The following is an 11,056-nucleotide window of genomic DNA, read 5'->3' as shown; positions in this document are numbered from 1 at the left end:
AGGTAGAGAGAGAGGGGTGGGCGGGAAGGGGGTTAGAGAGAGAGGGGTGGGCAGGGAGGTGGTATAGTGAGAGAGGGGTGGGCGGGAGGGGGGTAGAGAGAGAGGGGTGGGCGGGAGGGGGGTAGAGAGAGAGGGGGTGGGCGGGAGGGGGGTAGAGAGAGAGGGGGTGGGCGGGAGGGGGTAGAGAGAGGGGGTGGGCGGGAGGGGGGTAGAGAGAGAGGGGGTGGGCGGGAGGGGGTAGAGAGAGAGGGGGTGGGCGGGAGGGGGGTAGAGAGAGAGGGGGTGGGCGGGAGGGGGGTAGAGAGAGAGGGGGTGGGCGGGAGGGGGGTAGAGAGAGAGGGGGTGGGCGGGAGGGGGTAGAGAGAGAGGGGTGGGCGGGGAGGGGGTAGAGAGAGAGGGGGTGGGCGGGAGGGGTAGAGAGAGAGGGGGTGGGCGGGAGGGGGTAGAGAGAGAGGGGGTGGGCGGGAGGGGGGTAGAGAGAGAGGGGGTGGGCGGGAGGGGGGTAGAGAGAGAGGGGGTGGGCGGGAGGGGGTAGAGAGAGAGGGGGTGGGCGGGAGGGGGTAGAGAGAGAGGGGGTGGGCGGGAGGGGGGTAGAGAGAGAGGGGGTGGGCGGGAGGGGGGTAGAGAGAGAGGGGGTGGGCGGGAGGGGGGTAGAGAGAGAGGGGGTGGGCGGGAGGGGGGTAGAGAGAGAGGGGGTGGGCGGGTGGGGGGTAGAGAGAGAGGGGGTGGGCGGGTGGGGGGTAGAGAGAGAGGGGGTGGGCGGGAGGGGGGTAGAGAGAGAGGGGGTGGGCGGGAGGGGGGTAGAGAGAGAGGGGGTGGGCGGGAGGGGGTAGAGAGAGGGGGTGGGCGGGAGGGGGTAGAGAGAGGGGATGGGCGGGAGGGGGTAGAGAGAGAGGGGGTAGAGAGAGAGGGGGTGGGCGGGAGGGGGTAGAGAGAGAGGGGGTGGGCGGGAGGGGGTAGAGAGAGGGGGTGGGCGGGAGGGGGTAGAGAGAGAGGGGGTGGGCGGGAGGGGGTAGAGAGAGAGGGGGTGGGCGGGAGGGGGTAGAGAGAGAGGGGGTGGGCGGGAGGGGGTAGAGAGAGAGGGGGTGGGCGGGAGGGGGTAGAGAGAGAGAGGGGGTGGGCGGGAGGGGGTAGAGAGAGAGAGGGGGTGGGCGGGAGGGGGTAGAGAGAGAGAGGGGGTGGGCGGGAGGGGGGTAGAGAGAGAGAGGGGGTGGGCGGGAGGGGGTAGAGAGAGGGGGTGGGCGGGAGGGGGTAGAGAGAGAGGGGGTGGGCGGGAGGGGTAGAGAGAGGGGGTGGGCGGGAGGGGGTAGAGCGAGGGGGTGGGCGGGAGGGGGTAGAGAGAGGGGGTAGAGAGAGGGGGGTGGGCGGGAGGGGGTAGAGAGAGGGGGGGTGGGCGGGAGGGGGTAGAGAGAGGGGGGGTGGGCGGGAGGGGGTCGAGAGAGGGGGGATGGGCGGGAGGGGGTCGAGAGAGGGGGGATGGGCGGGAGGGGGTCGAGAGAGGGGGGTGGGCGGGAGGGGGTCGAGAGAGGGGGGTGGGCGGGAGGGGGTCGAGAGAGGGGGGTGGGCGGGAGGGGGTCGAGAGAGGGGGGTGGGCGGGAGGGGGTCGAGAGAGGGGGGTGGGCGGGAGGGGGTCGAGAGAGGGGGTGGGCGGGAGGGGGTCGAGAGAGGGGGGTGGGCGGGAGGGGGTCGAGAGAGGGGGGGTGGGCGGGAGGGGGTCGAGAGAGGGGGGGTGGGCGGGAGGGGGTCGAGAGAGGGGGGGTGGGCGGGAGGGGGTCGAGAGAGGGGGGGTGGGCGGGAGGGGGTCGAGAGAGGGGGGTGGGCGGGAGGGGGTCGAGAGAGGGGGGTGGGCGGGAGGGGGTCGAGAGAGGGGGGGTGGGCGGGAGGGGGTCGAGAGAGGGGGGTGGGCGGGAGGGGGTCGAGAGAGGGGGGTGGGCGATAGGGGGTAGAGAGAGGGGGTGGGCGATAGGGGGTAGAGAGAGGGGGTGGGCGGGAGGGGGTAGAGAGAGGGGGGGTGGGCGGGAGGGGGTAGAGAGAGGGGGGGTGGGCGGGAGGGGGTAGAGAGAGGGGGGGTGGGCGGGAGGGGGTAGAGAGAGGGGGGTGGGCCGAAGGGGGGTAGTGAGAGGGGTTGCGGGCGGGGGGTAGAGAGAGGGGGGCGGGAGGGGGGTAGAGAGGGGGGAGGGCGGGAGGGGGGGTAGAGAGGGGGGGTGATGGGAGGGGGGTAGAGAGGGGGGTGGGTGGGAGGGGGGTAGAGAGGGGGGTGGGTGGGAGGGGGGTAGAGAGGGGGGTAGAGAGGGAGGGGGGTGGGCAGGAGGGGGGTAGAGAGAGGGGGGTGGAGGGAGGGGGGTGGGCGGGACGGGGTGGAGAGAGGGGGTGGGCGGGAGGGGGGTGGAGAGAGGGGGTGGGCGGGAGGGGGGTGGAGAGGGGGTGGGCGGGAGGGGGGTGGAGAGAGGGGGTGGGCGGGAGGGGGGTGGAGAGAGGGGGTGGGCGGGAGGGGGATAGAGAGAGGGGGTGGGCGGGAGGGGGATAGAGAGAGGGGGTGGGCGGGAGGGGGATAGAGAGAGGGGGTGGGCGGGAGGGGGTAGAGAGAGGGGGTGGGCGGGAGGGGGTAGAGAGAGGGGGTGGGCGGGAGGGGGTAGAGAGAGGGGGTGGGCGGGAGGGGGTAGAGAGGGGGTGGGCGGGAGGGGGATAGAGAGAGGGGGTGGGCGGGAGGGGGATAGAGAGAGGGGGTGGGCGGGAGGGGGTAGAGAGAGGGGGTGGGCGGGAGGGGGTAGAGAGAGGGGGTGGGCGGGAGGGGGTAGAGAGAGGGGGTGGGGCGGGAGGGGGTAGAGAGAGGGGGTGGGCGGGAGGGGGTAGAGAGAGGGGGTGGGCGGGAGGGGGTAGAGAGAGGGGGTGGGCGGGAGGGGGTAGAGAGAGGGGGTGGGCGGGAGGGGGTAGAGAGAGGGGTGGGCGGGAGGGGGTAGAGAGAGGGGGTGGGCGGGAGGGGGTAGAGAGAGGGGGTGGGCGGGAGGGGTTAGAGAGAGGGGGGGCGGAAGGGGGTAGAGAGAGAGGGGGTGGGCGGAAGGGGGTAGAGAGAGGGGGTAGATAGAGGAGGGTGGGCGGGAGGGGGTAGATAGAGGGGGGTGGGCGGGAGGGGGTAGATAGAGGGGGTGGGCGGGAGGGGGTAGAGGTGGGCGGGAGGGGGGTGGAGAGAGGGGGTGGGCAGGAGGGGGTGGAGAGAGGGGGTGGGCGGGAGAGAGGGGGTGGGCGGGAGAGAGGGGGTGGGCGGGAGGGGGGTGGAGAGAGGGGGTGGGCGGGGGGGGTGGAGAGAGGGGGTGGGCGGGAGGGGGTAGTGAGAGGGGGTGGGTGGGAGGGGGTAGTGAGAGGGGGTAGTGAGAGGGGGTGGGCGGGAGGGGGTAGAGAGAGGGGGGTGGGCGGAAGGGGGTAGAGAGAGCGGGGTGGGCGGAAGGGGGTAGAGAGAGCGGGGTGGGCGGAAGGGGGTAGAGAGAGCGGGGTGGGCGGAAGGGGGTAGAGAGAGGGGGTGGGCGGGAGGGGGGTAGAGAGGGGGGGTGGGCGGGAGGGGGGTAGAGAGGGGGGGTGGGCGGGGAGGGGGGTAGAGAGGGGGGTGGGCGGGAGGGGGGTAGAGAGGGGGGGTGATGGGAGGGGGTAGAGAGGGGGGGGTGGTTGGGAGGGGGGTGGGCGGGAGGGGGTAGAGGGAGGGGGGTGGGCGGGACGGGGTGGAGAGAGGGGGTGGGCGGGAGGGGGGTGGAGAGAGGGGGTGGGCGGGAGGGGGTAGTGAGAGGGGGTGGGCGGGAGGGGGTAGTGAGAGGGGGTGGGCGGGAGGGGGTAGAGAGAGGGGGGTGGGCGGGAGGGGGGTGGAGAGAGGGGGTGGGCGGAAGGGGGTAGTGAGAGGGGGTGGGCGGGAGGGGGTAGAGAGAGGGGGGTGGGCGGGAGGGGGTAGAGAGAGCGGGGTGGGCGGAAGGGGGTAGAGAGAGCGGGGTGGGCGGAAGGGGGTAGAGAGAGCGGGGTGGGCGGAAGGGGGTAGAGAGAGCGGGGTGGGCGGAAGGGGGTAGAGAGAGGGGGTGGGCGAGAGGGGGTGGGCGGGAGGGGGTAGAGAGAGGGGGTGGGCGGGAGGGGGTAGAGAGAGGGGGTGGGCGGGAGGGGGTAGAGAGAGGAGGGTGGGCGGGAGGGGGTAGAGAGAGGAGGGTGGGCGGGAGGGGGTAGAGAGAGGAGGGTGGGCGGGAGGGGGTAGAGAGAGGAGGGTGGGCGGGAGGGGGTAGAGAGAGGGGGTGGGCGGGAGGGGGTAGAGAGAGGGGGTGGGCGGGAGGGGGTAGAGAGGGGGGTGGGGCGGGAGGGGGGTAGAGAGAGGGGGGTGGGGCGGGAGGGGGGTAGAGAGAGGGGGGTGGGGCGGGAGGGGGGTAGAGAGAGGGGGGTGGGCGGGAGGGGGGTAGAGAGAGGGGGGTGGGCGGGAGGGGGTAGAGAGAGGGGGGTGGGCGGGAGGGGGGTAGAGAGAGGGGGGTGGGCGGGAGGGGGGTAGAGAGAGGGGGTGGGCGGGAGGGGGTAGAGAGAGGGGGTGGGCGGGAGGGGGTAGAGAGAGGGGGTGGGCGGGAGGGGGTAGAGAGAGGGGGGTGGGCGGGAGGGGGTAGAGAGAGGGGGGTGGGCGGGAGGGGGTAGAGAGAGGGGGTGGGCGGGAGGGGGGTAGAGAGAGGGGGTGGGCGGGAGGGGGGTAGAGAGGGGGTGGGCGGGAGGGGGGTAGAGAGAGGGGGTGGGCGGGAGGGGGGTAGAGAGAGGGGGGTGGGCGGGAGGGGGGTAGAGAGAGGGGGGTGGGCGGGAGGGGGGTAGAGAGAGGGGGTGGGCGGGAGGGGGTAGAGAGAGGGGGTGGGCGGGAGGGGGTAGAGAGAGGGGGTGGGCGGGAGGGTGTAGGGCGGGAGGGGGTAGAGAGAGGGGGGTGGGTGGGAGGGGGTAGAGAGAGGGGGTGGGCGGGAGGGGGGTAGAGAGAGGGGGTGGGCGGGAGGGGGGTAGAGAGAGGGGGTGGGCGGGAGGGGGGTAGAGAGAGGGGGTGGGCGGGAGGGGGGTAGAGAGAGGGGGTGGGCGGGAGGGGGGTAGAGAGAGGGGGGTGGGCGGGAGGGGGTAGAGAGAGGGGGTGGGCGGGAGGGGGGTAGAGAGAGGGGGGTAGAGAGAGGGGGTGGGCGGGAGGGGGGTAGAGAGAGGGGGTGGGCGGGAGGGGGTAGAGAGAGGGGGTGGGCGGGAGGGGGGTAGAGAGAGGGGGTGGGCGGGAGGGGGGTAGAGAGAGGGGGGTGGGCGGGAGGGGGGTAGAGAGAGGGGGGTGGGCGGGAGGGGGTGGGCGGGAGGGGGGTAGAGAGAGGGGGTGGGCGGGAGGGCGGTAGAGAGAGGGGGTGGGCGGTAGAGAGAGGGGGGTGGGCGGGAGGGGAGGGGTAGAGAGAGGGGGTGGGCGGGAGGGGAGGGGTAGAGAGAGGGGGTGGGCGGGAGGGGAGGGGTAGAGAGAGGGGGTGGGCGGGAGGGGAGGGGTAGAGAGAGGGGGTGGGCGGGAGGGGAGGGGTAGAGAGGGGGTGGGCGGGAGGGGAGGGGTAGAGAGAGAAGGGGGTGGGCGGGAGGGGTAGAGAGGGGGTGGGTGGGAGGGGAGGGGTAGAGAGGGGGTGGGTGGGAGGGGAGGCGTAGAGAGAGAGGGGGTGGGCCGGAGGGGAGGCGTAGAGAGAGAGGGGGTGGGCGGGGAGGGGAGGCGTAGAGAGAGAGGGGGTGGGCGGGAGGGGAGGCGTAGAGAGAGAGGGGGTGGGCGGGAGGGGAGGCGTAGAGAGAGGGGGTGGGCGGGAGGGGAGACGTAGAGAGAGAGGGGGTGGGCGGGAGGGGAGACGTAGAGAGAGAGGGGGTGGCGGGAGGGAGGCGTAGAGCGAGGGGGTGGGCGGGAGGGGAGGCGTAGAGCGAGGGGGTGGGCGGGAGGGGAGGCGTAGAGAGAGAGGGGGTGGGCGGGAGGGGAGGCGTAGAGAGAGAGAGGGGGTGGGCGGGAGGGGAGGCGTAGAGAGAGAGGGGGTGGGCGGGAGGGGAGGCGTAGAGAGAGGGGGTGGGCGGGAGGGGAGGCGTAGAGAGAGAGGGGGTGGGCGGGAGGGGAGGCGTAGAGAGAGAGGGGGTGGGCGGGAGGGGAGGCGTAGAGAGAGAGGGGGTGGGCGGGAGGGGAGGCGTAGAGAGAGAGGGGGTGGGCGGGAGGGGAGGGGTAGGGAGGCTGGGGCTAGGGAGGGTGAGTACAGAAGAGGCCTTTGGAAAAGGGTTTTAGTGATCTACAGTTTCATATCCTGGCATTGCCCGTTGCTATGCCAGCCAGATATTCTCAGTTCAGAACCAGCATTCCCTCTTTTGTGAAAATCGTTTTGGCAATTTTGTGGCACAAGTGCCATAAAAATGGCCCTAAACCAAATATCAGGACAGGTGAAAAACAGCAAAAATAATTGAGTTCCATAGGAAGCTATGGAGGGAAAGTTTGTAAAAAGAAAATGTTTAACATTTGAGTAGTAAGCAACTCAGTAGTTCCTAAACCTTAGCCCATCAGCGCCCAATCTAACATTTCCAATACCCATCAGTTACTACATATCGGAGCCCAACAGGGCTTTCTCTATATTTCCAATACTCCTATACTCCGCATCTGCAATCTGAGCAAACCGCTAATTGTGCACTCCACATTCGTAGTAACAAATGCTAGGAGAGTATGAAAATATGGGGTGATCACTTCGACCAATAAACAATGCAGATGATCAGTAGGACATAAAATACATTCACTATTGCATCTTAAATGTACAAATCCTTTCCCCATTTAAGTATTGACAGATCCATCACTTAAAACTTATATCTGTACCTCCAAGCAGCAAACTGAGCATCCAATTACAATGAGGATTAAAAGAGCCCTACCTGGCACTTTGTATGGTATCACATCAGCGAGCAGTCCTTCATCCTGAGCCTTCTTAGCCAAAGTGTGAGAGCGTATGGCGTATTCATCCTGCTCAACACGAGACACCCCAAAAGCAGCAGCAAGGCGGTCTGCGGAGTGTCCCATGCTCTCATTAGTCGAGAATTCAGCCACAGCCGGAAGCTGAGGAGAAAGAAAATGTATATTTTGCATTTTTTATGCCTAGTTGGGATTCTTTGTTACACTGATGAAAAACACAAATTACTACAGCAGTTAGACTGTTAGCTGTGGGAATGGCTTTTAGCCCAGGACAGTTGATACGTGATTTCTTGTATGCTATTTTAGCTTTGTAATTGATTTAGCATGCATTTTTAAATTTGTTAAATAACGGCAGGAGAATGTTTTAATTTGGTGGGGGGAGGGGGAAGTCATTTAAACTTATGAAGTGTTAATGTGCCAACATCGCCACATTACACTTACTCGGACTACACTACCCAGATAAAGTAGCGTGGGACGCGCTTGAGGCACGTCATTCACCCCCGACACAACCAACTGGTTCACGTCAGCGTGAAGCGCTGACGCGATGCCTGTTTAGGCCCGTTTGCGGCCTGGAGCGGCGGGAATCGCTGCCGGTGAAGGTTGAGGGGCCGTACTACTTTATTGAGGACAAAACCTAGATGATGGAAAAGAGGGAAATTAAAGTTACACGTCAACATAGTTGAAATCCTGGGATCATGAGCAGGGTCATTTACGTTTGAGAAGCTTAATCAAGATTCGACAGCATGGATTACAAAGGGATGCTTTGATGGTACGAGAGGAGGAGAATGTTAGCATAAAAGTGGCCTCACTTAATGCACTCTCAGCAGTGGCTCATGCTGTGGAAGTGGGAGAACTAATTCAAGAGTTAGATCTGGAACTCTTATGCTTGACTGAAACATGGTTCACGGAAGGGTCACAAACAATATTTCACAAGCTTGTACCTGAGAAGTATATTATTCAGATCATTAACAGAAAGGAGATGAGGGGAGGGGGTATTGCAATAATTTATAAATCTTCCTTGAATATTTCACACATGGAGAAACTAGACTGGAATGATAATGCCCAGTTCGGGGAATGCTCCATTTCTTTTGTCCCATACTCAGGCTATAAAAGTGCTGTTGGGCTATAGACCACCTGGTCTCCTACAGAACTTATTGGAAATACTATATGCCCACCTCACTTTAATGGGAAACAAACACAAAAACTTATGTTTAGGAGACTGGAACATTTGGTTGGAGAGGGATAACACCCACCCCAATCATGGCGCTCTGTTGGAACTCCTAGGTAATCATGATTTAGTTGTTATTACCAGGGACCCCTCCCATAATAAGGGCCATTGTTTAGACCTCCTGGCAGTAAGAGGAGGGGCTGCACAATTTTGTAAGTCTATCCCTCTTCTGTGGTCAGACCACTGCCTGCAATTATTCTCTATTAAAGGATTTTATAAGGAGAAAGGGCGGGAGACTACTCCAGGCTGGGGGTCGGAAGTCGACGGATCTGGAAAAAATCCCTGGGGAGGAAGTGGAGAATCGATTGCCATATCTAGACCCTGGCCTTCCTTGTGAAGAATTTTTTAATAAGGGGACAGCCATTTTAAAGGAGATCTGTGACAAGTACGCACCGCTCAAACTTAAAATTACAAAACAATCCAAATCTTAGTTTGGCCCAGCACTGGGGCAGATGCGTAAACAGGTACGTCATGCCAATAGATTATGGAGGTTTTCCAAAGTGGGCAGTGACGTTGAGAAGGCGAGAGTCTGCTTAAGGGAATATAAAACCGCCATCTTCGTGGTAAAAAAAAGATTTTCTTCAAAGAGAAATCAAGCAAGCGGGTAACCAAGCCAGAGCCTTATTTGAGGTTGTGGCAAGGTTTAGGATTCCCAAATGTATGGCAGTAGAAAGCACATTCAAAGGAACAAGCTAACAAGTTCAGCTGTTTTTTTTTAACAAAAAATCGTGGATATTCAGAAAAGTATTACTGAAGTGATGACTGCAGAAAAGTGGGAAGAACCTGAAGAAGAGATAGATGTGGAGGAAAATCAGGAAGAAGGAGAGCTTCCGTTTCCAACCTATTGAGAAGGAAGCAGCTCAAGCCTTAATATTACAACTACAACCCACAAAGGACCTGGCCTTTCCCATGCCAGCATGTACCGCCATTCGTTTGGCTGCTAACCTTACCCCATTTATAACCTTTTATAAATAAATCTTTAAGGGAGGGCTGTGTCCCACGCTCCCTTAAAGGAGCTTTGGTAAAACTTTTATTACAGAAGCCTAATTTAGATCCCACGGTGCTGAAAAATTATCGCCCAGTTGCCAACTTATGTTGGCCAACGGAAATCCTGGAAAAAGTGGTCTGCAGCCAATTCCAGCAGTTCATAGATAGTAAAGAGCTGTTAGATGAATTTCAATCAGGGTTTCGCCCTAACCATGGGACAGAGACCGCCCTCCTGGCAGTCCAGGATGATCCATTGGAAACTACAGACCGGGGAGGCTCCCCTATACTTTTAATGCTTGACCTGTCTGCGGCATTGGATACGATCAACCATAAGATCATCCTTCAAGGGATCGGAAGAATAGGGAGAGCTGCTAAAGTAGTGGTGGATTGGTTTGATTCCTTCCTGCAGGATAGAACCCAACAGGTGACACTGGGAGCTTTCCTCTCGGAGCTAATACAGTTGAGTTGTGGAGTACCCCAAGGATGAGCGCTCTCACCTCCGATTTTTAACTTGTATATCCGACCGCTGTTTGATATCTTGAGGAAACATGGTCTACGTTTCCATTCTTATGCCGACGACACGCAGATTTATTTGGAGACAGTCAACTTGCCTGAAGCATTTGAAGGGATTAACATGTGCAAGATATAAAAAATATGGATGCCATATAATCAGCTGCAGCTTAATGCAGCGAAAACAGAGGTGATATTATTTAGATAAGAGAAAAAGAATAGAAGCACAGAACTAAATATAATACTGCAGATTCTGGGTGAAGAGATTCCGTTTGCGAAGAAAGTGAAAAACCTTGGGTGTATATGGCAAGAGAACCTGGCCAGTGAGGCACAGGTAGGGGCTAAAGTAAAAGCTGTATACTACTCCTTGCGTATGCTTAAGAACATACTCCCTTTATAGCACCCCAAGATCACTCTGTGGTGTAGGAGCACTGATAAACTCCCACATCGACTACTGTAATAGTCTGATGACAGGGATTCCAGCGAAACAGATGCTGAGACTACAGAGGGCACAGAATGCAGTAGTAAGGCTTATTGCTCACTTAAAGAAAAGCGATCATGTCTCAACATCCCAGAGAGCACTCCACTAGCTCATGGTGGAATACCTAGTAAAATTCAAAGTGGCATGCCTTATGTACAAATGTTCCTATAAAATTGCACCCAGACACCCGACCACTAGAATCCACCATTATCAACCAACCAGAGACCTCCGGTCAGGAGATAAACTTTTGGTGGATGTTCCACGCACTAAATGCACCTTGAAGGGCGACAGGATGTTTTCTCTGTGTTTGGCCCAAAGTTATGGAACCAGTTACCAATTGCTATATGATCTTGCAAGTTACTAGAAGGTTTCAGGAAAGAATTGAAATCCTTCCTATTTAAGTGAATTCAACAAGAAGGGCAAGTACAGCTCCTCACAGCTAAATGCCGATTTTTAGTTAACAACTGCGCCCGATTGCAGTTCGGTCTGCCTGGTGCGCGTTAGAAATAACCAAATAAATAGAACAAATGACATGCATTACTCACCGTAATAGCATTTATGATGATTGTATCTGCTTACATTCACATGCTGTGCATATGGTCCAACATCCAGTGGTAACTGCGGAGTATTGCATCTTGTCTTTCGGGGACCGAAAGGGGACGTCGGCATAGGCGTGTCTGTAACACTATCCCTATAGTGACATGTGTAGTACCCAAAATCCCTCACGCGCCGAGGACCCTCCGATTGTATTTTTTCTGCCATGAGGAAGCCCAAGGCTATAGTGAGTGAGTACGTAAGAGAGAAAGTAGTAAGAAGTCTATGTTCCTTCCACCCCGAGCGGGGCGGTAGGGACGGCGCATGTGAATCTAAGCAGATACAATCATCAGAAATGCTACTATGGTGAGTAATGCAAGTCTTC

At 60.6% G+C, this 11,056-nt stretch overlaps 1 protein-coding gene across 2 annotated transcripts in view; it reads right to left on the bottom strand.

Annotated features, from left to right (window-relative positions):
- The window catches only part of HADHB (hydroxyacyl-CoA dehydrogenase trifunctional multienzyme complex subunit beta), a 679,110-nt gene that overhangs the window by 247,384 nt on the left and 420,670 nt on the right, over positions 1 to 11,056 (bottom strand). For both annotated transcript variants that reach the window (XM_069605580.1, XM_069605579.1), the window contains exon 9: positions 6,895 to 7,075. In XM_069605580.1, the coding sequence (XP_069461681.1) occupies positions 6,895 to 7,075 (181 nt within the window). The remainder of the gene's footprint in view (positions 1 to 6,894; positions 7,076 to 11,056) is intronic.

The sequence above is a fragment of the Ambystoma mexicanum genome, chromosome 4p, assembly GCF_040938575.1.
Source record: "Ambystoma mexicanum isolate Mex_15411 chromosome 4p, UKY_AmexF1_1, whole genome shotgun sequence".
NCBI lineage: Eukaryota > Metazoa > Chordata > Amphibia > Caudata > Ambystomatidae > Ambystoma > Ambystoma mexicanum.
Note: the sequence above shows the minus strand (reverse complement) of the source record. Positions and strands in the feature narration are given on the sequence as shown.